This window comes from Anarhichas minor, unplaced genomic scaffold (assembly GCF_050575085.1).
Source record: "Anarhichas minor isolate MPS153535 unplaced genomic scaffold, ASM5057508v1 ptg000017l, whole genome shotgun sequence".
NCBI lineage: Eukaryota > Metazoa > Chordata > Actinopteri > Perciformes > Anarhichadidae > Anarhichas > Anarhichas minor.
Genome location: NW_027466463.1, coordinates 8,458,906 through 8,484,166, shown reverse-complemented (window position 1 = coordinate 8,484,166; position 25,261 = coordinate 8,458,906). Strand labels below are relative to the sequence as shown.

The window sequence follows — 25,261 nt, the reverse complement described above, 5'->3', positions numbered from 1 at the left end:
CTACTTCACTAGGATTGGTCAATATCTTAGATTGACAGACAAGAGTCCAATAGACGACGAGCTGTTCCGTACGCTTTTCAGCGTGCTCGTGCACGTACTTGAACGCGCCAGCCATTGAAACTAGTTTGGACTTGTGGGCAGAGAGAAGCAAAGTACGGCGATTGACTGTATGCTCATAGAATTACTTTATATATTTTCAGTTTATCGTTTTAATGTGTTTACTCCGTATAATGTGTGTGCATCATTAGAAAGATATATTCGTTAACTAAGCGAACCCAAAGTACTAATGAAGCGAACATTGGCTAACTACAAGCTAAGCTAGCCAACGTTACCTGGATGAAGTTGATAACATTAACTATGATATTGTAACCGAGCGTCTTGGGTTCGTGTATAAGGGCACTTGTCATACAGTAATAACTGTAGTCGGGAGATTAGACATATTGTATCAGCCCACGGCTACTCTCTTTATTATTGTTTTCTCCTTTGGCCAGAGGCGGGAGTTGCGCCTTCGTTACGGCAACCCTCAAGGGAGGGACATCACCGTCAACACCAGAACGACAAACATGAGACAGTCTGTTACAATATTAATAATATCTTAACTAAACCCAATACATGATTCGCGTTGTCCTTTGCATAATTATTGTTGTCCGGTTAAATTAGCACCACATTTTTATTTGTTTAAGAAGTTGTAGGCGTATCGTTACGTATTTGTTGTAAATTTTGATGGAGCACAGTTTATTTCCTGTTGTTGTGTTATTGAACTGCTGAATCCTTTGACAGGACCAGGAGATAAGGAGAGAGAGCACAGATGGCAGAGTGGAAGGCATACTACCAGAATGAAGATGACGAGGATGAGCAAGAGGAAGGAGAGCAATCTGGAGGTGAGATGAAAGACTGTAAACTGCCATCGAACAGTCAGATTTGGTCATTATTCCTCTGCTAGATTTGTCCGCCCCCTTTTTATGTTTACTTTGCATTTCTCCAATTAAAGAACTGTATATGACAACTTTTATTTGATCATACTTGCATGCCATGCAGTTTAGTGTTATGATCTACATGGCTATTGATTTGTAATCTAACACACAACTTATCAGATAGCATTTGATACCAAGTAAACAAGTAAGACACTGTCTCAAATCTGTCTGCCTGTCTTTGTTAGGAGATTACAAGATCACAGGGAGAGACAGTTTGGTCTTCTTGGTTGATGCCTCCAAGGAAATGTTCATCAAAGGAGAAGATGGACAGCCCTCAAACTTTGACATGACCATGCAGGTAAGATGGCCAGCTTTCTTTATTTTCTTTTTCTTCTCTGTGTTTTTGTTAGAATTTATGTAAATGTGTTGGAATTATCTCAATAAGTGTGTAAAGGTTGAGACTGTGTAGTTGGAATGGCACTTTTAGGAGTAAATCATCCAATTTTCTTTTTTTATATACAATTATTTTGACTAAAAACACAAGAACAACTACTGAATATCGGTATTATAGGCCTCGTTGGTTGTTTTTATTCTCAGATTTGCCTTGTGTGTCGTGATAGCAAGTGTCTGTGCTCTGTCCTTGTAGGTTGTGCGCAGTGTGTACGCCAGTAAGATCATTAGCAGTTACAGGGATCTGATGGCGTTGGTTTTCTACGGCACAGAGCAGAGCAAAAACCCCAGGAACTCATTCAAGCATGTCTACGTGTACCACGACCTAGATGAACCCGGTGAGACGCTGCACTTTCTGAACTAACACATGATTACACCAAATCTGAATTGCTGTTAACACAAGAGCAATAAAAAATACCAGTGCAGCGTTGCAGTTCCACTGGATCAGTTTGGGAGGAAAGCAGTATTGGTGACTCCACAAATTGCAAAACATTCTACTTTTCCTGATTCTGCTCTCTTATTTTTTCCGCAGGTGCAAAGCGAGTGCAGGACGTGGACGCTCTGCGGGGGGGGAAAGGTGCCCAACTAGCGGCAGAGACCATGGGCAGCGGGGAGACGTCGTTAGGAGACGCCCTGTGGTGCTGCTCCAACCTCTACAGTGACATCAAGCTGCGCCTCTCACACAAGCGGCTCATGATCTTCACCTGCAGGGATGAACCACATGGGGGCGACAGTGTGAAAGACCGGCAGGCTCGCACAAAGGCTGGTGACCTCAAAGAGACCGGTATGTCTTCAGCAAAAAAGCTGCTCCTCTTTCATGAAATCTGTAATAATACTGTTTTGGATTAAAGCTCAGAGCTGCCTTTAGGAACTTTTCTTTTAATGCGTTCAGCCTGTATGTCATGGCCTCCTGAGACTTATCCCTTCTCTCATAGGTGTCATCATTGATTTGATGCATCTGATGAAACCGGGCGGCTTCGATGTGGCGCCCTTCTTTCGCGACATTATAAGTCCACCTGAGGATGAGAGCGATTTGGGGCTGCAGCTGAAGCCTTGTGACAAACTGGAGGACCTCCAGAAGAGGGTGCGGGCCAAGGAGCAGAAGAAGAGAGCCATGGCCAGGTAGAGAAAAGTAACACATTTCCATTTCCAGACAGAGTGCAGTCTCGTCACTTCTTTTTGCTTTTGCATTCACATGTGTTTGCTTTCTTTGTTCTTTGTGGTTCATCTTTGTGTCTTTTCAATCACTTAACACCTACTTCTCTCCTGTTCCTCGCACCATCCATCCCTCTCTGCCATCTTTAGGTTAAACCTGTCTCTTGGTGAGGGCATAAATGTAGCTGTGGGAATATATTCAACTGCTGTGACAGCTCGGAAACCAACTGCCATCAGACTTTACAGGGAAACCAACGAGCCGGTCCGCAGCAAAACCCGGACCTTCCACACTCAGACTGGCAGCCTGCTGCTGCCCAGTGAGATAAAGAAATCACAGGTAAGAGCACACTCAATGTATGCTCATTGTGGATTGGTTGTTTCATAAAACTGCTTAGATTGTCACATATACCATACACTTTAAGTCAGGTTTTATATTAGCCAACCGGTAAAATTAAAACATCTGAACAGAAGCGTGTATCTGCTCCAACTCAAATTTAGCTGATTTTGGTTGCTGACCACCATAAATTTCAGTGATTATCAGTGTTTTTTTTTTGTTGTTTCTTGTTTGTTCCTTGCTATAGGTGTACGGTAAGAAACAGATAGTGATGGAGAAGGACGAGGTGGACGCCATCAAGAAGTTTGAAGATCCTGGAATGTTTCTGATCGGATTCAAACCGATGGAGAGGCTCAAACGTCACCACCACATCCGCCCTGCTGTCTTCCTCTACCCTGAGGAGGACGAGGTGAAAGGTACCAATGCTTGTCTGTCTGTGTCTGACTTACTTCAAAACTACTATGAAGCCATATTAAAACCTTAGTATTGAGTGTCTTACAGCATCCTCCCTGTTTGCCGAGCTCTAATGTATCCTGTGTTTCCCACCTCAGGCAGCGCATGTCTGTTATCCGCCTTGCTGACAAAGTGTAGCGAGAGGAACGTGTTCGCACTGTGCCGCTGCGTCGCTCGCCGGAACTACCCGCCTCGATTTGTTGCGCTGGTGCCTCAGAAAGAGGAGGTCGACGAGGGGAAAGTACAGATTTCACCTCCAGGTGATGAACTGCTGCGCTCAGCAAAGGAGGCTAACAAACTTTAGCTCCTTTTGCTAACAGTGAAAGCAAGATAGACGACTACTGTACGTTACAGGTCATTGTAGTGGAGAAGCCTGATGGCAGCATGTCGTCTCTCATGTATCAGGTTTCAATGTCATCTATCTGCCATACGCCGACGACGTGCGGACTCTGGATCCTCCCCAGTACCCAACAGCCTCACAGAGACAGGTGGACAAGATGAAGGAGATCGTCTCCAAGCTCCGCTTCAAATACAGGTAGCTGCATGCGTTCACTACTTTACAGAGATCTTAGTTTGGCGATGACGAAAAATGGTTTGGAAGAAATAAACAAGGGTGTCTTTGGTGTGTGTTGTAGACAAAATTAGACGTAACAAGGTCATTTTTAACTGGTTTCTTTCTGCTACATGTTTTCATTCTTTGTAATGGAATGCAGGAGTGATGCTTTTGAGAATCCAGTCATCCAGCAGCAGTACAGGAACCTGGAGGCCTTGGCTCTGGATATGGTGGCTCCAGAGGACATAGAGGACCTGATCAGTAAGTCGCAGACAAACTCCTTGTGGCTGGTACAACGACTCCTCGTTCCTTTGACTAACCTATACCTGTCCTTCTCTCTTTTTTTGCTCGGTCTCAGTGCCAAAGGTGGAGCAGATGAACGACCGTCTGGGTCCTCTGGTTCAGGAGTTTAAAGATCTGGTCTACCCCGCCGACTACAACCCTGAGAGCAAACCAGCTGCCAAACGCAAACCAGGTCAGAGCTGGAGTCATGACAGTAACTAGCTGAGCAAAAAAGATTTTACTGTATCTTAGTTGGTATCACACGTTTGAATTGTTCTGCCCTTACACACAGTATAGACTTTGGTCAAGTTTATTGATCAGGACAGAGGATTTTGAAATACGTCACTGTGTCGACTGAGTGCTTTCTCCATGATTGAACCGGCAGCTGATACCGGAGGCGGAGCTGAGAAGAAGCCCAAAGTGGAGGTGCCAGAAGACGAGCTGCGGGTCCACGTGCAGAACGGCACCCTGGTAAAGCTGACCGTGCCCGTGTTGAAGGAGGCCTGTAAGCGGTTTGGGGTTCGCACCACCGGGACCAAGAAGCAGGAGCTGATAGATGCTCTGACTGCCCAGCTGGGCCAATGAGGAGTTAAATATACAACTCACCGTGCCTTCATGAGCAGGCAAGCTTGTTCAGATCAGTGTTGATCTGTTGTTGCACTTGATTCCAGATGTAGAAATGTCTTCAGCCACTTTGAAAGAACCAAATGTAATGATCTACTTAAAAGCAGGAAACAAGTTTTGAATTAACTGTGTGACCTGTGAAATTTGGGTAAGACTGGGATACTGTGTCCATTTAAAAAAAGCATCCTGTTGGGTTTTTGCTCGTGTTTGTCAGTCTCGCATTACATGAATAATGTTTAAATGTAAAAAAAAAAAAAAAAGTAGTTTTTTTTGTGATCAAGACCACTCAAATTGGTTGATGTGTGTTACATTATAAAAAAAAGTCTTGTGTACATTTGGAATTCACTGGACAATAAGCATAATCATAACAATACTGTTATTAATGTTGACAATTGTTGATAGTCTTGCATTTTCGTTAATAAAACAAAAAGCCTTTTACAGCCCTGCATCTAGTTTGTTTTATTTCATTAAGTACGTGAGTCAGTACGCTGTACACGTTCCGGTTCTTCTTGTTAAAAGGAATAGGTGTGTCCATCCAAAGAAAGACATCAACATACCTGAACACGGCTCAGTACAATAAGAGCAGTGCTCCTCTTGAGGGCGGGCCTGAGCGGGAAGAAAACTTTGACCTAGTGAGTTGCGTCAGGTTTTGGCAGACTGACTGTAGATAGCATTCCTGGGGAGGATTATCTGACTACGCCGCATGTAATGGAGTTTTAGTGACATTTTGCCATTGCTGTGGGTTTAAATAGACATTTAAACTACATTGTATTGTTTATGTGGAGTTTTCCTGTGTAGGTTTTCTGTTTTGGTTTACCCTGTCTTGAAACTCTGCTACATGTTAACATACAACCGACTACAGAGCCTTTCCTAGGTTGATTTTGAAATGATATTGAGGCTCTTTACTTTTGCTGTAGTAATAGATTTTAATCCTGATATTGTTCCTGGTTTTATTTTGAGTTGTTGTATGATTGCGTTTGTTAACCCGGGTGTTGAGTTAATCTTTTCGTGCTTTTATACTGACAGTCCTGGGCAGAAGTGCCATCACATATTCTCGCTACCTTGACACGGACTGAAAGTCTGTCAACTGCACAGAAATGGAGTGTCAATGTGACAACTCTGAGGATGCTGTTACAGGTGAGACGGACATTTACAAAATCATCAAACATGCTTTTAAAAGACATAGATGTCTGCGCTGCTTCACAGAGTAAATAGTGTTATTTGTATCTTAACTTCCATTCTATGAAAGTACATTTTAAACAGACACTTAATGAACTGTCCATCACTCAGTTAATGAATTTATTTTAACCTCATTGTAATATTGTGTCTTCATGGTTGCGTGGTGGTATGTACTCTATAGCGTCAAGGTAGCAGTAAAGAAATGTTGACTTCCTGGATAGTTTTTCAAAATAAATATAAGAAATCAAGAGCGCCTAACTTTTGCAGTTATGACAAGTATTTCATCCTGGATTTCCCACTTGGGTGAAAGGTAAACCCCATGACAAATTGTGTGCAACATTGCAATACTTAATGCCTTCCTCCCTCTCCTCTCTTGTTTAGGCTGGTGGATGAGCAGCAACGGTGCCCAGATGGGAGCTTTTACTGTGGTGGGGTATCTCCTCTACAGATTCTCGCAGAGTCAGTCACTCACCGACACACAACATCACATCCATTTCACAAGCTCCCCCTGACATACAAGCCAGCAGGTTCCTCAGATTGATTGACCTGTCCTCCCCAGAGATAGTGAGTCTGGAAACAAGAAAGCACAAATTGTTTTGATGTCAGGGGCTCAGCCAGGACCTGTGGGTCCTCCTGGGTGACCCTAACCTCCCTCCATTTTTAGTGACAAACATCAACTAACAGTATACCGATTTGCATCAGGCCTGCTGGGCACATTCTTTAAATGATGAAAAACAAACATCTCTAAAGGATAAAGCAGGTGATACTCTATATTTGTCACATGCTCAGCAGGAGACAGAAGACCAAAACCAACAATGAATCAATGATGACCCCCTGCTGTAACACTGATACTGATAGCAGTCTGTTTTCCCTGCAGCACTCCCGGCTCTGATCCGATGGCCAATTCGTCTGTTCTGCTCCCTAACTGGTGAGTTATGTATCAGAGGTCAGAGGTCACTTTGTCCTCCCCCTCACAGTCATGTTTGTGTACGATGTGACATAAAAACACCAGATAATTAATGTGCGTTCTGCCTCAGGTCTGTCAGCTCTTTGGAGCTGGGTGGGCCGCCTAGTGGGAACCCTTCGTGGTACGACATGTACATCCCTCATTTCTGACCCACAGGTTCAAAAAAAAAAAGAAAAAACGATCTACATGTCACCTAAAGTCATGTGCTAACTTTTCTATTTATGTCTCGCGTCTCAGGAATCCAGAGCCTGTGTAAATGGCTGTCTCGAATTTGGCGGTTTGTCGGAAGTGAGTGTTTCTTTTTGACGTTGTGTACTCTTCATTGAGTGCTTTTTAAGTGTAGGTAAACAGGTCAGGGGAAGTTTACAATTGGAGCGGGTATGTTTGGGTAGTCTGAGGAAGAGACTCGGAAATTCAGCAGACACAAGAGAGCAATCTAGTATCTGCATGGTTCAGCTATTTAAGTGATAGACCTGCATAATTATTTTAGGCCTATACTTAAGCAACTGCCTTACAATGTGCTCCTCCATCAGCATCTTCCTCCAAGTTCAAGTGGCTGCTTGCTGTCATCACAGGTCAGTTCACCTTTAATTTAGCATTTTGAGGATTTTTCTACTGTTTCTTGTTTGTTCTGTTGAATGTGAGATATTTAAAACATAAAACCTGCTCACTCAGACCCAGTTTGGCTGAGAATCTCAGCTTTTATCGTTTATCGAATGAAAACCTGTCGCCTCTGCAGGATCATCTGGAGATGGAGCACTGGAGTCACAGAATGATCGGACCAGCAGCGCCAACAAACCAGGCCTGAGGCTGATCCTCCTGGGGCCCACGGGTGGAGGACGGACCTCCCTGGCCGATTCTTTGTTGGGCAACAGTGAGAAAACGGCACCCATGGGTCCCCTGATGGAGAGCACCAAGAGATGGACAGTCATGGGTGGGAGAGAGGTTATAGTGATCGACACCCCAGATCTTTTGGGGCCGTCATTGGGGAACAACAAGAGAGCCAGAGAAGCTCTGAGGAGCCTTCAGCTTTCCAGTCCTGGACCACACGCCTTCCTGCTGGTGATACCAGCTGGGGGCTCCAGCACGGGGATCGACCAGGATCTGACTCAGGCCATCCAATCCACCCTTGAGCTGTTTGGAGACGGGGTCGCGACGCACATCATACCAGTACTCACCCACGTAGACCGCCTGGGTCGAAGGCGTACAGTAGATCAGAAGCTGGATGTGAGGGGCTCCGGAGAGGGTCTGGAGAGGGCTCTGTCTCTATGCGACCAGAAGCCAGAGCTGGTGGACAACGGGCCAGACTGCCCCCCAGAGGCAAAGAGTGTGATGCGCAGGCAGCTGGTGGGGCGGGTGACGGAGATGAACAGGGGACATTTCGTCCACGAGCTGCAGAGGAGGGAGGACCGCATCAGGGAGGAGCTGCTAGCTGACATGGGCTCCGTACTGGCTGGAAAACTGGGACACATGTAAATGAGAGGGGTTGGGGGGGGTAGTTGGTGTGCATGTGTGTGTGTGGGACCGAGTTGTCGGGGCAGGAGGAGGAGGCAGGATTCACTCAAGTGTTAAACATGCAATTTTGACTTTAAGTGTAAGGGCGATTCTTTGCCTGGGGTATATTTGTCACTCTGCTGGTTTACCACTGTCCAAATGAATTTACTACCTTTGGCCGCCTTTTGGTTTTCAACATGCCACAGATTCTTTCGGTTAGATTTCATGCCCATACACACTTCTCTTTCCCATTTTGGTGTGTTGTAATTCTTCGACGTCTGTATATTCTTTTGTGAAGGCCTGCGCCTCATGTTTTCTTACTCTGCTCCAGTGCTCGGCCCTCCCTTGTCTTTAATAATTTATCGGAGATATCAAACTTTAAAAGATGGTCAGAGAAAATAAACTCAAGTCACATTGGGACTAGAGTTCAGCAGTACTGTTTGAATGTGTACTGTGCTTTCTCCAGAGGCCTCTGAAACGGCAGTTAGACCAGAAAATGAACAATTTCTTAAATATAAAATACTGAAAAACAAAAATCTTCATCATATTGTCAGCGGATGACAGTAACAAGTCGATGTATGATATAACGATATCACTAAATCTACCATTTTAACTTTGACAACATATTATCAATATTATCTCTTTGTTGCAAGTATATGTAGTCAATGTAGCGCAGTGTAAACCCTAGTTAACAACTTTTCATGTTAAGAATTGCGGTTGCCCACGTATATATTACACGAGTAAAGCGGATTGTTTCTCTGGTCAGAGAGAGCATTCAAACCAAACAGTACAGACCGTCAACAGACCAATCAGGTTCCTCATGCATGATGATAAACTTTGGCATTAATAAGTATATTATACTTACTGGTCTGCAGTACTTTTGACAAGCCTGACCTCTGATTTGAGAAAGAGAGAAAACAGCATTAAAAGAAAATGCCCTAGCAGCGCAAGAACTGTCCACAACTGAGGAAAAGAGATGACTGGCTGACTTGAATGATGTTTTAGTTGCCTTGATAGGAAGTGCCAAAGGCTGTTACACTTGCCTTAGGAAGCATGTTTTGGTATTGACACTGAATAAAATGACTCCTAATTTAAGCTGGTCACTCAGAGTGGCAAACACACTTATTAACACCAAACTGCAGCTTTGTTTCAGGTGTTCTGCCTGCACAGCATTCTCAGGAGTTTGCAAACCAAAGTGGAGCTAAACTATAAAGCGAATCATATTTTGAGTGAATTCTGACCTATTCTCAAAATGTCAACACAAGAGGAACAACTCCTGTATCCGTTAACAGCGTTACCAAACAAACCATCGGCTGAGGCGATTGTCGTAATGTTTCAATTCAGCAGACTAAAAAAAGGCCGTTGACAATGTCATAGTTATCGAAAGTATTCCCTTGTTGCATCTTTTGTGTTCCACATCATGTGTGTGAATCCATTGTTTCCTTGTGCATATACTACGCAATTTGTGACTCCACCAGTCTATGGTTGGTTATACCAGGCTATATCAAGAATGAATGAAAGAATACAAATACATTGAGCGGCTATCCAAAACGTTTTGTTTGCCATTAAAAAAAGCTTTGTTTGCAAATCAACGACTTATTTTTTGTTGTTGTGCTGAATCTTGGTGGGATGCTGAAAGATGTAAAACACATCTCTATTGGCTAGTTGTGATGGGAGGGACATCTTAACAACATGTAAGTGATAATGTACATTACTGACCCCTCATTTCACAACACTGACCCACTCGCTGTTCATTACTGCGCCTATTACTGGGCTAAAGAAATAAGCAATTTGACACCAAATATTGTTTTGAAAATGATTGTATTTATAATTATAATGACACGGACGGGGTTATCCAGAGTCCATAATCATATTACGGTAGAATGCCATAATTGACCAGAATCAGTTTTGAGAATTCAACAAAGCAGTGTTATAACAGTGGTTGAAACACTTATACTACCATACTATTTAGTATGCAGGAAAAAGATAGTGTATGTCCCAATACATATGTTAAATGCAGTATGCCAAAGACACCTGGACGGTAGGTCCGTATGCAAGCGTCCATGAGCAAGAGGGTCAAAGTTCAAGGTGCAATGTTATGAGGAAGAAATATGTCCTATATTTGAATGCTTACTGCACGCTACAGTATGTACTTTGTAAGGGCAGCTGCAGTGTGTAATAAAAGTAAAAAATTAAAAGTATGTGATTATGAACGCAGAATGGATGTTGCTAGCTGTCATTCCAGTCAAGACGGGCCAATAGAGACGGCTCTTACACTTTCAGCTCAGAATCAGCTCAACACTGACAACACTTTTAGATTGCAAACAAAACTTTTGGATTTGCATTAATATATTTTTAATCACAAATCTATTTTACTTTTTAATTTTGCTATTAAATCTATTTTTTTGATTGCACTGTGGAAAGTTTTACTCTCAAACCTCGTTTGATTGCATAATAACAGCACAGAATTAACCCCATAAACAGTTGCCTATTTATACAACTCCGGCTGTTTAGCTGCTAAATATATGTATAATGTATAATGCCATGCAAGGAAACCAAAACAATGAGCTAAAAGAGGATAAAAATGCTAAAACCATTAACACCTACCAACTCACCTAAAAGTTATACATGCACGTCACTGCTGCGAACAGAACTTATTAAGCGTATATATTTTAAGCATGTCCGCTCAATGGGTGAGGGGGATAAAGTGGAAAATACGGGGCTTCGCCGTCTCAGGGGAGGGACTGCTGCTCCACTGTCTACTGACGCAGGCGGTGGTGACAGCAATATGGAGCCAGGGAGGCGCCACTGCGCATGTCCGCGTCTGCACGGACGGAGACAGACTGAGAGAGAGAGAGAGCGAGAGCGAGAGCGAGAGAGCTATACTAGGGAAAGATTGGCAAAGACAAAGGACTGAACAGCCTTTAGGGAAACGGGAAAGACTATATCCAGTTTATACACCGGTTTATAACAGTCCAGCCGTGACACCACCGGCGGGAAGCGACCAGGTAAGTGGTCGCGTGGAGAAAATGAAGTTATAAGACGTAAAAGGAAGCGTTGTGGTTGTGTTCGCTGTGGACTCAGCAGTCACGTAGAGCAGCCAGAAGATTATCGCCAGATATCTGTTACTACCGCGGATGAATTGCATCTGTACGTGTATGGTTTCGGAGCATTAACAGCCGCTATCACCGTTAACGGACCGTGAGCTCTCTGACGTGTGTGTGTGTGTGTGTGTGTGTGTGTGTGTGTGTGTGTGTGTGTGTGTGTGTGTGTGTGTGTGTGTGTGTGTGTGTGTGTGTGTGTGTGTGTGTGTGTGTGTGTGTGTGTGTGTGTGTGTGTGTGTGTGTGTGTGTGTGTGTGTGTCCTTGTTTTGTTCGGAGCTGTTGCCATATTTTTTTGGTGCTAGCTTACTGAACAGGCTGCTTCCTCTATCCTGTCCAGGCTCCTGAAAATGTTTACCCTCTTCTTATTCTGGGGTCTGCTGACCAAAGAGGAGATGGTAGAAGCTTTTAATGTCACCCCCCAACTATCTGTCGCCATCAATAACAAATTCAGCGTTGCTTTTAGGTGTTTGTTAAGTTTTTTTTAGCTGCTGTTCAGACTGAGTAAGCTGTTTTTAAGATGTCATTTTTGGGCTCGTGCTAACTTGTGGAGGGAATTAGTCACCGTACGTAGTTATGTTGAAATATTAAATGATATATTCACAAAGGTAGATAGTAAAAATACAGCTTTTGTCTCTTGTCGTTCTGTCCTTCAGCACCAGGTCCTGGTTGTATCTGTTTCAGTGGACGTGACGCCTCACGGTCAGCAGCCGGGTGACATGGAAAGAAGTGTGAGGCTATAGGCTTGGTGACTGGATGGAAAGAGCTGTCAACGCACACACACACGGAAGATGGAGGAAGTGGAAACACACAGAGAGCAGCGGCAGTTTGATTGACCACACCGCTGTTGTGGTGGTGGTCTTGTTGGAGGAGTAATCTTTCATTGGGAGCATCTGGAGTGTCTTTGTTTGCTGGCGATCCCATCTTGAGCTCCACTTTTTACCCCCCCTCCCTCCTTGTTGACCTTTCTGCACATCCATCCTCCAGAGAGAGCAGGTGTTAAACAGCCACAGGTCTCATTTACCTTGCAACCCCCCCACCACCACCACCGCCACCACCTCCCCCTCGACCACACACAGAGACACACAAGCTCCTCTCTTCCAAGCGGCTGAGAGGTTGCTATGGCAATGGTTGTCATGATGCTGATGTAGCATCCTGAAGGCAGTAGTTGTGGAGGTAGTGGTGGAGCTGGAGGAGGTGGTGGTAGTGGTGGTGGTGGTGGCGGCGGCGGCGGCGGCGGCGGTGGCGGTGGTGATCGTCCAGGGATGGGAAGCACTCCGTATCCAGCCGGCGAGTGGAAGGGTAAGGGCCGAGGCGGCCTGCAAGAGCTGGGCTGCATGCGCTGGAAGGTCAGCAAGCAGAAAGGAGGAGGAGGAGGAGGGGAGGTGGTGGTGGGAGTGGAGGAGAGGAGGTGCAGGGATCCCACGGATTCTCAGCAGCAGCAGCAGGATCTCTCATCCTCCTCTTCCTCCCTCTCCCCTCCTCTGCCTCCTCAACCCTCTCTGACACCTCCAGCTATTTATCACGAGAAGCAGAGGAGGGAGCTGTGCGCCCTGCACGCGCTCAACAACGTCTTCCAGGACGGGACGGCCTTCAGTCGGGACACCCTGCAGGAGATCTACCAGAGGTGGGGAAGCCGTCTCACCAGTCCGCGTCACTGTTCAGCCGGTGCACGTGAAACGTTGTGGATAATCTGGGAAATCTGTCTTGTCGACTTGTTGCAGGCTTTCTCCCGGCACTCTGGTGACACCTCACAAGAAGAGCATGCTGGGAAACGGGAACTATGACGTAAACGTTATCATGGCAGCCCTGCAGACCCGAGGGTTCGAGGCAGTCTGGTGGGATAAAAGAAGGTAAAACTTCCTTTTTTGTTGTTTTTATTCCTGAATTAGGAATTGTAGGTGATGGACAGTAATGTTATTATTTATTTATTTATTTATATATATATATATATATATACACACACACACACACACACACACAGAGCACTTAAATCCTACGATATAAACAAAAGGTTGTAAGTTGTAAAGAGGCTCCCTGTGTCTCCTCCTCTGCCCCCCCCCCCCCCCCCCCCATCCTCTTAATCAGCAGGGTCTGAATGATCTCTGTGATTAGTCAGCTATTCCGTCAGTTGACAAAGTCTAAGAGACCGTTTTATCAGCATTCCTGTTTCCCTCATTAACAGCCTTACGTGACTGTTGGTAACAACAGACCGGCTTTTATCAGTAAAACAATAATGTTATCAGAAAAGCCGTATCCCTGTTTCTCTGTCTTGACCTAAACAGCAACGCTGCTCTCTAACCCTGATTGATGCAGACAGTGGGGATTCCACCTATAGCATGTAATTAGAGCTTTTACATTTTTGTCATTGTAAATATTCAGTAAGGATATGTTTTCTGGATATAAGTTATGTTTGTAATGTAGCTGTGACCTGGGACCTCCCTGTGGTGCATTCGAGTGCTTACGGGACGCTCTGACATTCACGATTTCAGAATCCGCTTCCAAACGGCAACCTTGTGAATACGTCAAGCTGCCGAATTCACGGGACCCTTTTCACAACATTCACGTTTGCTTGTTGCGCCACACATATACAGTCATTTTGACAAAGAGCAAGAATGTAGGCCTACGTGCGTGATGATTAAGGAAGGGAAAATAAATCTATTGCAACATATTATGAAACACCATATTCCAACATAATTTCATTATACTGGGAACATTATTGTGACATATTTTCTCGATAAGCCGGTCTGAAGCCTAGGTGTGTCAGTCCTTTACGTCTTTAGATTTGTGGCCGTCTTGTTTAACATTTAGTGGATTGAAAGCTTCTACCTGTTGTGTGGGATAAAGAATTGCAATTGCATGGCCAACGCACTGCATTCACTACTACAATAAATTGCCTTTCTTCCCTCCAGGGATGTAGGCAGCATCGAGCTGTCCAACGTGACGGGCTTCATTCTGAACGTGCCATCCAACCTGCGCTGGGGGCCTCTCCGGCTGCCGCTCAAGCGCCAGCACTGGATAGGAGTCAGAGAGGTGGGCGGAGTCTACTACAACTTGGACTCCAAGCTGCGTAGCCCTCAAACCATCGGCAACCCGGACGAGCTCAGGTGAGGGACGCCGTGTGTTGACGTGTTCCTGCTATGACTATGTTCCTGATATCAAACTCTTTCTTTAAAGCTGCACTAATCAATACTCTGGAGTGTTTCAGCATCTTTTAGCTCATTGTTTAGTTTTTTTTAGCCATGACGCTCTTAAGGGTGCTGCAGTACCTGCCTGACAAACAGACAAAGTTAGCGACTAGCTTGTGAACACAGTGGAGCATTTAACAGCTGATGAGCCAGATATTTCCCCCAGGAGTCTGTGGAGACTAAAACAGAGCTAAAAGTAGAGTAAATACTGGTCTTACATTCATCACAACACGCTTGCCATACCAGCTTTGGAAAGGGATTGTATGGTCATGGTGTGTTTTTGCTGCCCCTAGTGGCCGTAAAATGAACATGCAGCTTTAAAGCAGGTCTATCCTTTAGAATCTTGACCCTGTGTATTGTGGTGTTTGCCTTTCCATCATCATAACTGTGGCTGTCCTGTTTTCACCACAACGCAGGAAGTTTCTACGCCAGCAGCTGCGAGGGAAGAACTGTGAACTCCTATTGGTGGTCTCAGAGGAAGTGGAGGCCCACCAAACATGGCGGTCCGACGGCTGAGGGTTTAACCAGCCGATCGCAGCGCCAAACCGGGCCCCAGGGGGCCAGTCACAGAATGAACAGGAGAAGGAAGTAAAGTGATGCACAGCCAATCACATGGATGCACAGTTGCAGATATACCCCCCCCCCCCCCCCCCCCCCCTACCTTTTTTGGGTTTTGTTTACACAGCCATTGCTGGACTCTTATGTGAGAGGACGCAAAGCAATGACGGAAGCAAACACTTTACAGGGAGAGTCAGAGAATCACAGTCCTTTACTCTCAACACAGTTAAGACTTATAAGACGTTACTATTCTGTTTCTGCTATTCTGTTTTTATATATATATATATATATTTTTCAATGTCTGTTTTGATTTTTTTTTTTTTTTTTTTGTTTTTTACTGTTCAAGTTTCCAAAGTGGTGGGAGCTCAATGCTGTGTTTATCTTCCGCCTCCCTCAGTGGTCCTCCCTGCTACAGTCATGATGGTCACCGACGCGTCTTCGTGTTTCTGTCCCTCCCTTCGCGTCGTGAATGTCTCCGTTAACCCCCCGTCCCGTCCTTCACTTTCACCAAAGCGTGCCCTTTCTTGCCTCTGGTATGACTCCATCTCACTCCTCCTCCTCCTCCTCCTCCTCCTCCTCGGCCCCCTCTTCATACCACAGGTCAAACAAAATCAGTGATTTCTCACGTTGCCAACTTTGTATTCCATCCCCTTACCAAACACGTTGTGGCACAGTGTGAGCCTGTACTGTACCGGGGCTGTGCAGACGCAACAGTTTTATATGCAACGAAGCAATGCAACGCTCGGGCCGAGCACTCCATCTGGTGGATGCTTGCCTCCGTTTCATTTCAAGGAAAAAGTAACGGCATCATTCATCCAGCTTTTTTTGTTATTGTTCATAACAATATGGTGGTAATGAAGAGCGCATGTCCTCGAGGAAATAATACAAAACCAAAGTCTATCATCTCTGAGTAGAATAATACTGTATCATTATATGATGTACCAATCAGATTAGGGTGATAAGAAAACCTGCTGTCTAAATTATTCATCAAAATCAAACATTACAGGAATTACAGGAATTGGCCGTGACTTGGTATTTAACCAAGTTCAGCTTCAGTTCATTTTTGGACTTTGGAAAAAAAACAGTCGACAAAACCGTCTCTACTCGAAGTGTACTTACTAGATTGTTCCGGAGCTTTCGACCGCATCACACGGTCCTCATCAGCAGACTAAGGACTCTATGATAAGGTCCAAAACTCCAGATCAGTTTATCTTGTCAATTATAATCTGACTAGTTAATATGAGTTAATGTTGCAAATTGTCATATCAATGTAAAGAAAGATTGTTTAATTTGTCCTCATCACCCACAGAAGACAAAATAAGGATGCACCACAGGGGATGATGATATTTATTCATTTTTATTTCATATTTAATGGCTTCACCCTGGTCCAAAGGGCCACCACCACAGCAGCCCTCTGTAGCACAGGAGCTGAGCGGATGCAGGCCTCCTCCTCCTCTGAGAGGGCGTCACAGACGGTTAGCGAGGGGTCCGTAACGTGTGAGCTTTCAGTCTGAGGAGAAGGTTTTTGACGGTCGGTCGATCGAAGGGAAGTTGTCCAGTTTGAGAAGGAGCGGAGACGGAGCGCAGTGTGCCTCGGGTAGAGAATACCGTAGAGAAGAAAACGTGGAAAGAAAAGTAAAGAAAAGTCGCCGAGCTGGCTAGTGAGCGCATCTCCAGCCAAGAGGTGTGTTGTGGTTGATTGTTTTTGAAACGAGCCTTACGAGAGATTTTGTAGCTTTCAAATCTATCAGCTTAAGAGGAACTGTTGATACTGTAGGTATTGTCTCTTCAAGACGATATTGGCCTTAACTTGTTTACATAAAAGAAAAAAAAGATATTTGTTCCTCTGAAAGGTGAAGAGGGGAGCTGTGCAGTTTGATGCCATTTCAAGAGATTTAATCCAAAGCACCAATTTATCGTATATAGAAGAGAAACGGCTGAAGCTCATCGAGTAGAATTTGTTCACTTTGGCAGCCAAGGGCTTTACGTTATTTACAGGTGTTTGAAATACTATGATTTTATACAGATGTTGTTGTTTTTTTCAATGGTGCATGTATTTAGGAATGACACACTTCGATTCCAGCCCAATCGGTAGACCTTTGTAATGTCATATTATAACCAAGTGAGCCTGCATCGAAACATCTGTCACTACTTTGCTGAGATTCTTTGGACCCGATCGCATCATGACGAGTGTCTCACAATCACATTCAATGTGTGCTGGTTCTGCCATGACAATCCATCCAGCCCCTCCTACTTGAGGAAATCCTGATTGTCACTGTGTGTTTTTTGTTGTTGTTTTTTTTGCATAGAAATAAAATGCTTTTCATGGCACTTTATGTATAAGCTACAGTGTGGGTGCATTAATTGCTTTGAAAGGGTCACCTGAGCATACGAAGCCGAATGTCACCTTTTTTCCAGCCTGTTTTGGTCAGTAGTGGAAAGTAAATTCAGCACTTTTACTCAAGTACCCCGATACAATTGTGAGGTTCTTGCACTTTTACTTCAGTGTTTTTATTTTATAACACATTTCAGAGGAAAATAAAACACGAAAAGCATAAAAAATAAAGTGGTTTTCAACATATTTGGCTCGTGAGCCCCAATACAAAATGTAATAAACATGTCTGTTTGGGGCCACATGTCAGATGTTTATATGTTTATGATCGTTCGCATTTCCACCAAAGATTGATTTGTCTTCTAAACTTTTTAAATGTTTTCATTCTGAAAAGTGAATTCTGAATTGTGAGGCATATTTCATGCCCTTTAATAAATCATCTCCCCTGACCCCTTGTATTTATCTTGTGACCCGTTGGAGGGGGCCGGCCTCTAGGTTGGGAAACACTGTATAGACTCAAATAGTAAGCTCCACCTCTACTACTACTACTACAGTGAAATGCTACATTTTAATTTATCATATTTATCATAGTGTTACCAATCTAATAATGTCATATGTAACGATAGGACTACATCAGTCACAGGTGCCATTCTGCTTTGATACGGTCTACTTTTTCTTCTACTACTAGACTTTTACTTGTAACAGAGTTTGCTCACATTGTAGAATTATTATTTTTTTAAGTTTCCATCCATACACTCTATGACCTATTAGGCAGCTGGTTGCGAGCCGCGGACTCGTTGGAAAAAGGGGGGGGGGGGGAGCGCGCTTTCGGGATTCGGGCGCGCGCGAGCGAAGCGGTGTGCAGATGTGTCGCAGATTTTGTAAAGTCACCGGACGCGCGGAGAGACGCAGCTGAAGGAAGCCGCTCCGGTTAAACGGGCCCTCAAAACTGTCGGGAAAACACACGGAGCGGCCGCTGTCACGACCGTGAACGTTTGCTCAGCTCGCGGAGGAGAAAGACGTTTTACTTTGAACGGTACGAGCCGAAGGACCGCGGCGCGCACGGAGATGGAGCTGTCTGCGATTGGAGAGCAAGTGTTTGCCGTGGAGTCCATCGTCAAGAAAAGAGTTAAGAAGGTAACCTTTTTAAATGTTGCCAACGTGGATCAGTCCTTTGTCGGCATTTTGTGGGAGACACATTTTAGTTTATTAGGGAGGAAAGGATGCTACTTTGTATGCTAATGAAACCTTGGGAGATTAAAAGAACAGAATTGCGCGACTAATCTGGTTATCTAATTGCAGGCTGCGTAAAAGGGGGATGTTCCTTCAATGTAACGTTGAGAGTGTTGTCATTGCACCACGGCGTTACAATGCCATGTGTTTGGATAAATACGCAGAGATGATGACGGTGTTACAAACCAAACACCCTTCATTCTGGGCCTGTTTGCCTGCTAATTGGGGTCGAGTGTGCGTTACCATCTGGTGTTGACAGATGCAGGCGCGCAGCTAGGATTGATCGTTGCCCAAGAGCGCACGAGGGGCCCCTGGAACTCATCAGTTTACTAGAAGTTTGCTGCTATGAATAATCTCACGTTAACTGTTTGAATTTGCTGAGGCGGTCAAAATACTTTATGATAAAAAAAAAAAAGGAACTCTTATTTTGAAGTATGCTCCATGTGATACCCGAGTTTTCCAATGACTATGAGATGCTGAGAGAGACTGTGCCCAAGTTGAAAATCCAAAACACAAAAGTATTCAATAAACAAGTATATATAATCTTAGTGAGTAGAAAGATACTGCTAATTTGAACTGTCAGATAGAGTATTGGGTTATACCCTAATATTTCTGTTAAAGGTGCCATATGACCACCAATTAATTACCCCAAAACAGCAGGATATTTACATGCTTTACAGGTCAAACTACATTGCTTATGGAGGATATGGGCACTTCATTTTAAGCCCTTTTTTACCGTAAAAAGGGGGAACTGGGTGAGTAAAAGGAAGTCGGGAAAAGTGGTGACTTCACCCGCTGAGGACACCTTTGAGAGCTCGGAAGTTATTATCGGATGATGTCACCGCGGATGACTAACTCTGAGTTCACTTGGCTTGTACAGGGACAACACTCGGGACGTTTCACATTATCTGTTAAGTATGGATGTTGTCTGATGGCATGGGAACTTCCTCCAATCAACAGCAAGACTATGATGGAATATAGACATCAGCTTGATGGGAAGGTGGAGGAAAAATGTGACCTTCAGCAAGTAATCATTGTCGTCCGGCACGATGGAAACTTCCGTAGAGGCGAGAGCCGTAACCTCCTCTGCTTTGGGTTTAACGAGGGCTTAACAGGAAACAAGCAAACATGTCGCCTCCCACAAAATGATGTTGGCACCCTCGGGCTCATCATCCACAAGATGCATCAATGGAATCCAAATCAATGCTGGAGCAGTTACAGCCTGGATACCCTCATCAGCCTCTGATCGGTGGTGTCTGAGACGTCACACGTGGTCTCGTAGGCGTGTTGATTGAAGCAGCTCCAGTAGCTGATTAAAAAGAAACACAGCTACAATATATTCTGCGATGTCATTTGTAAAATGAACTTCTTGGCTGATACCACTCACAAACGTTGTGTCTTCACAGGGGAATGTGGAGTATCTGTTGAAGTGGAAAGGGTGGCCTCCAAAGTAAGTATGTAACCTTAATCCGACGGATGGGCAGAATATATAACAGTATGTGACAGCTGTGTCATAATACATGTCATAATATGTTCAGGTTGGTACCAAAGTGCTAACCAATCGTTATTCAACTGTACTGCACTAATGGACCACGCACATTTTGTGTAACCTGTCGCAGGTACAGCACATGGGAACCCGAGGAGCACATTCTGGACCAGCGCCTGGTGCAGGCCTACGAAGAGAAGTAAGGCTCCACTCCACACGTAACACCTGCCCGATGACAAGACGCCGGTTGAGGCTGTTCGATTGTTTTGACGCAAACATTTGAACTTATAAACCTGCGTTGTTGACGTCAGTGTTTCACCCGCTAGCAGTCTTCTTCTCTGCCTGTGCTGGTGCATTGTTGTGGTTTTTGTCATGTTACCTCACCTGTGGGTCAGTGAAACACTGCTCCATGGTGCTACTAGTGGTCAAAAACTCCATAGGGCACTGTTATGGGACTGCAAAAAAAAAAAGTGTCACTTTGCCGTCCGCCGCTTTTTAACAGTGTGCTGGTCTTGTTTTTTTAGAGAGCAGAGAGAGAGAGCTCTGGGCCACCGGAGAAAAGGATCCAAAGCCAAAAGACTCATTCTGCAGGTAAAGTTTGGAGTTCAACACAAACAAGTTGAAGAGTGAAAGTTTTGTCCAATCTACGTTACTTAATACATTACTGTTAACTAGGTTTGCCTTTCCCGTTACTTTGTTGGCCCCTGTCCAGTGGTTATGCTCCTCGATAACCAGTGCAGAGTGTTACTGAAATCATTCGGTTTACACTTCCTCTCTCTCAGGATACTGTCTACACCATGGATCTCCGCAGCGCTCACAAGACTCCGGAGCAGCCTCCGCCCCGCCTGCGTCTCTCCCTGTCGCGCTCTCTGCTCCCCGAGGACGAGGACGAGGATGAGGATGAGCCGTGCAGCGCCTGCGGGCAGGACCCGCTACTGGCCCGTCGAGAGAGCGAACCCAGGAGGTCGCCGTACACGTGCCTGGACTCGAACCCTCCGAGTCCCACACAGGAGGACTGGGAAGGCCGGGGAGAGGAGGAAGAAGAGGAGGAGGAGGAGGACAATGTAGAAAGTGGAGAGGATGGAGAGGAGGAGGAGGAGGAGGAGAAAGAGGAGGCTCTAAAGGAGACGATAGAGAAGAGCGGAGGCCCTTTAAATGGTAAGTGTGTCAGTCGGTCAGCCAGTGGACTCTAATCACCGTCACGACCCACTTTACTGCTTGTAGGCACGGCCGTGCACAGGCTTTTCTTCCACCAGGCACGCAACCAAAAACACGGAACTTCCTCCATCCTGAGCTGATTAAAGAGAAACCGTAGACTCACTAAAGATTGTGTATTTGAAGTCTCTGTTGTGCATGTCGATGTAAAGCCGATAGGATCTGCAGTCTGTCCCGTAATGTAACATCCATTTGCTTGAAATTTTGACACCAGATGTAAATCTTTGAATAAATTAATTGTGTTACAAGACAGTAGTAAAATACATTTGAATGATTTCAAAGGTGAGACGTCACTAAATCGTCCCACAGTGAGGACGTGGAGTGGAGAATGTGACACTCCTCAGAGCCGTCTGTTCCTGCAGCCAAACGTCTGCCCTCTGTCAGTACCTAACGTCTTTCAGAGCAGAGAGGATCCAGGCAGGTTGACTCAATAACAGCACACACGAGAGATAGGCTCGATGCAATCACTCTACCTTCTCTATCTGCCCTCCGTCTTCCTCTCTCTGTGTTCCTGTCTCACCCAGGACAGGAGAGGACAGACGGGTGGAGCTCCGCCGTCGGCCCGGGCGAGGTCACCGCGTCGGAGAAGCCGGACGACGTCTGGAGGCCCGTCCTCGGCCCGGGGGAGGTGACGGTCACAGACGTCACCCTCAACTCCCTCACGGTGACCTTCCGAGAGTCGAGGGTGCCCAAGGGCTTCTTCAGAGACTGGGGCCAGTAGGTCTGATGTGTGACGTTTGAATGGGTTGGGTGGGGGGAGGGCACTGCGAGAGGGAGAGGGGAGGCACCGGTTGATGTGGACAGGGTTGGTGTCTTTATTCCCTCTCGGCCTATTCTTCCCCTTGTTCCTGCTACTTCCAGCCTGGCCGGTGGTACGTTTACATGCACAGTCACCTGGACGTACGTGGAGCTGTGGCTCATATATGACTGCCCGATGTAGGTTAGGCTGTACACTTTGGCTGAGAATCAGTTCCAGTTAGCAGTACTCGGGCTAGCTGAAGGCGGCTAAAATCTTCCACTGTGCAACTGTTGAAAATGTGACAAAGTAGCTGAGTTAAGTGATTTGTTAATATTGGTTTAAATGTGCAAATGTGACCGGTATATGATCTTTTCATATGTCATGGGTCTTAACTCTTCCACCTTAAAGGTACCCCGGAGAGTTTGCTTCTTAACAATCAGTTATGTTTCTTGAGGTCTCACAAACATGTGTCTAACGCATTTCCTTCCTCAAAAAAAACATTTGTAAAGCTCTTTTTTTATTTTTTTTTTATGAATCGTGCCCTGCATTGCACACATCCATGTTTGAAACATGAAAATCAAAACATTGCTCCAGAGCGTTACTAGTGGTCCACAACCTTTAACCTTTAAGAGCGGTTAACAGAATGTTATTATCTCCTCTCACGCTCTCAGTTTGTGCGATGGGCACAAATTACGTGAAGTGAGGAATAGGAGGAAGAGGTCTCTGTGCATGTAAACATGGCCGCCGTGTCCGTCTCTCTTCCACACTAAGCTAACCGTTCAGTGCGTATTGTACCCATACTAACGAGCAGTGCTGTACATGTAACCTGTGAACACATAAGACTGTTACTACCGTACGACACGTGGCTTAGTCTTGTATGCGTTTCAAAAAATAATCCTTTTTGGGAGATGATTTGATCCGCCTGCATGCCTTTCTCCTCCAGTGCAGATATATCAATGCAGAGACGGCCTGTAGTTTTCTCCGTTTACCTATAGACTCAGCATCTCACAACGTACAATATACAAGTAATGACTCGCACCACAATCAAGAAACTAGATGTGACTTGATAAGATAATGTACTATGGAATTGCACTGTATTTGCTGTCCATCATGAGGGTCTGTGTGTCCATCAGGAGCCTGTTTGTAGAGTTTGACCGACGCGGTAAATCACACGCTGTCTGATAAAAGATATCAATACATCAATATCATTGATTTCCTACCTTCCCGTTAACTCGTTGGCAACCTATCACAGCTAACGATGTGTCAACGTAATCATTCTTCCTGTTCATACTGGCAATTAAGAGATCCTGAGATCTGAGAAGAGATTATGTTACATGTGAATGTATCCATTAAGGGCTGACAAATAGACAATAGTCAAGAACCACTGCTCTAAGCATGGGACGTGAAATTCCCAGAGACACTTGAATGCACCGACAAGGACTGCCAAACAGTCCCCTCACAGCACTGAATTATCATTTGATTATGTAAGGTGGGCTGAAAGAGACGGAGCAAGTGAATGTTCACTGGGCGATGTTACATGTCTCAAGTTATTGTGGCATGAGAATCAAGTAAAAGGATAATAGATTAATAGATTATGATGACAGACATACCAATAGATTTAGATATTATTAGTATAAAAATGAGATATCAGACATTTTAAAATCTACTTTTTCATGACAACTGAGAACTCCATCTGAAATAAACAGAAACCTGTTGCGGCCTGGAAAGTATGAAATTCATGAAGCATATGCAAATTGTAGTTAATGGTCTAAAACACGGGAAACTGACTAATGTGCGTAAAGACCAGATTACCATTTAAATAAATCATACAAATTACATCTATTGAAAGGGAAACGTTTTCATCTTTACAGACTTATCTCATGTAACTGTGGCCTTCGATAAACTCTGAAAAGACCAATATCAAAAGATTTTGAATACATAAAAGCCCAGCTCTGAACCCGGAGCATCGGTCTAACCCTGCTGGCTTCCTGCCCAGTGGACACAGGAGCTGATGTGATGTGTCATGTCCGTTGAATCTCCTGAACTAGTGGCGTCCCATTGGTCCGCAAAGTTGTTTACTCCGCGCTGAGGACGACAGGTCAGCGTCTCGTGATCTCCAAACTGTCTCTGTGTGACAATGAAGCTGCAGGGAACGGAAGTGCCTGGTGTTGCATAATTTTGTTGTTTTGTCTGTGGAGCTTTTAGGGCTAATGTCTCCCTCTCTCTCCCCTTTACACACACACATTCACTGTTACTCCCCCAGCTTGTTTGGTCTGTTATGCCTGAATGCTCTGCACTGATGCTATTAAGACTTGAAATATGAGCAGACTTTACAGGGGAAGAAGATGGAGGGGACAGTACATGTCGTTATTTTTCTACATTGACCTGAATGTATATTTATTCTTTAACGGTACCTGTGTATTTGTCACGCAGATGACTGAGCAGAATAGTTTTTTTTATACGGTTTGTGATACCCACCGAGCCGACAGAACAAGCACCGGGATATCGGATGGCGCCTAATATGGTCGCTTGTGCCGCTTCACCGAGCGAAGGACCTTGCACTTTACTGAGACGTTAATCTGCACATCACCTGCTCCAGTCCAACAAGTGTCACTGTGTGTATAGAATATTTCTATGGGAATAACTCAAATAAATGTTGCTCATGTTTAATATTATTGTAATCACTTGTTCGGTTGCTTATTGACATTCCAAAGATCCTTGTTTCTAGTCACTAATGCAGTTGTGTGTCAAAAATGAGTTATAATATATTTGGAGATATTAGTGGAAGGGTGAGGTAAACACAGTTGTAATTCAAACTAATTGCATAATAAGAAAATGTAAAACTTAAATTACAAATACCATGAATTGCCATCAAGCGGTGCTCAGATGTGTGTTATATATTCATTTATTCGTCTGCAGAAAATATCGTACGAAAAAGTGAAAAACAAAGCAACAATTGAGTATTTTTCCAATGGTACAAACATACTTTATTGTACAATTAATT

The 25,261-nt window shown here is 44.6% G+C and overlaps 4 protein-coding genes across 11 annotated transcripts; all 4 read left to right on the top strand.

Moving 5' to 3' along the window:
- Positions 1-78: 78 nt before the first annotated feature.
- Positions 79-5,205, top strand: xrcc6 (X-ray repair complementing defective repair in Chinese hamster cells 6). 4 transcript variants are annotated; one of them, XM_076093246.1, is made up of 14 exons: positions 137-167; positions 492-571; positions 781-881; positions 1,160-1,272; positions 1,561-1,702; positions 1,897-2,148; positions 2,300-2,486; positions 2,670-2,856; positions 3,101-3,269; positions 3,405-3,566; positions 3,712-3,841; positions 4,020-4,120; positions 4,218-4,334; positions 4,527-5,205. In XM_076093246.1, exons 3-14 carry the CDS (start codon positions 809-811, stop codon positions 4,724-4,726), a joined length of 1,833 nt encoding a protein of 610 aa, XP_075949361.1. In that variant the 5' UTR covers positions 137-167; positions 492-571; positions 781-808; the 3' UTR covers positions 4,727-5,205. The 4 variants fall into 4 exon arrangements, with proteins under 4 accessions (XP_075949360.1, XP_075949362.1, XP_075949361.1 ...); XM_076093248.1 differs by having other exon boundaries at positions 138-152; XM_076093245.1 differs by lacking the exon at positions 492-571 and having other exon boundaries at positions 79-167.
- A 223-nt stretch (positions 5,206-5,428) lies between these two features.
- LOC142951605 (GTPase IMAP family member 4-like) lies at positions 5,429-9,993 on the top strand. Of its 5 annotated transcripts, none has more exons than XM_076093249.1 (8): positions 5,429-5,470; positions 5,792-5,902; positions 6,326-6,403; positions 6,822-6,872; positions 6,982-7,032; positions 7,149-7,199; positions 7,445-7,486; positions 7,651-9,993. In XM_076093249.1, the coding sequence occupies exons 2-8, from the start codon at positions 5,863-5,865 to the stop codon at positions 8,385-8,387; spliced, it is 1,050 nt and encodes a 349-aa protein (XP_075949364.1). In that variant the 5' UTR covers positions 5,429-5,470; positions 5,792-5,862; the 3' UTR covers positions 8,388-9,993. The 5 variants fall into 5 exon arrangements, with proteins under 5 accessions (XP_075949364.1, XP_075949367.1, XP_075949365.1 ...); XM_076093251.1 differs by having other exon boundaries at positions 5,454-5,503; XM_076093252.1 differs by lacking the exon at positions 6,982-7,032.
- Positions 9,994-11,248: 1,255 nt separating this feature from the next.
- josd1 (Josephin domain containing 1) lies at positions 11,249-18,033 on the top strand. Its single transcript, XM_076093244.1, has 5 exons — positions 11,249-11,413; positions 12,163-13,133; positions 13,231-13,359; positions 14,419-14,613; positions 15,111-18,033. The coding sequence occupies exons 2-5, from the start codon at positions 12,772-12,774 to the stop codon at positions 15,208-15,210; spliced, it is 786 nt and encodes a 261-aa protein (XP_075949359.1). The 5' UTR covers positions 11,249-11,413; positions 12,163-12,771; the 3' UTR covers positions 15,211-18,033.
- A 389-nt stretch (positions 18,034-18,422) lies between these two features.
- On the top strand, positions 18,423-22,239 carry cbx7b (chromobox homolog 7b). Its single transcript, XM_076092759.1, has 6 exons — positions 18,423-18,721; positions 20,224-20,267; positions 20,437-20,502; positions 20,828-20,894; positions 21,086-21,461; positions 22,043-22,239. The coding sequence occupies exons 1-6, from the start codon at positions 18,653-18,655 to the stop codon at positions 22,237-22,239; spliced, it is 819 nt and encodes a 272-aa protein (XP_075948874.1). The 5' UTR covers positions 18,423-18,652.
- Positions 22,240-25,261: the final 3,022 nt, after the last annotated feature.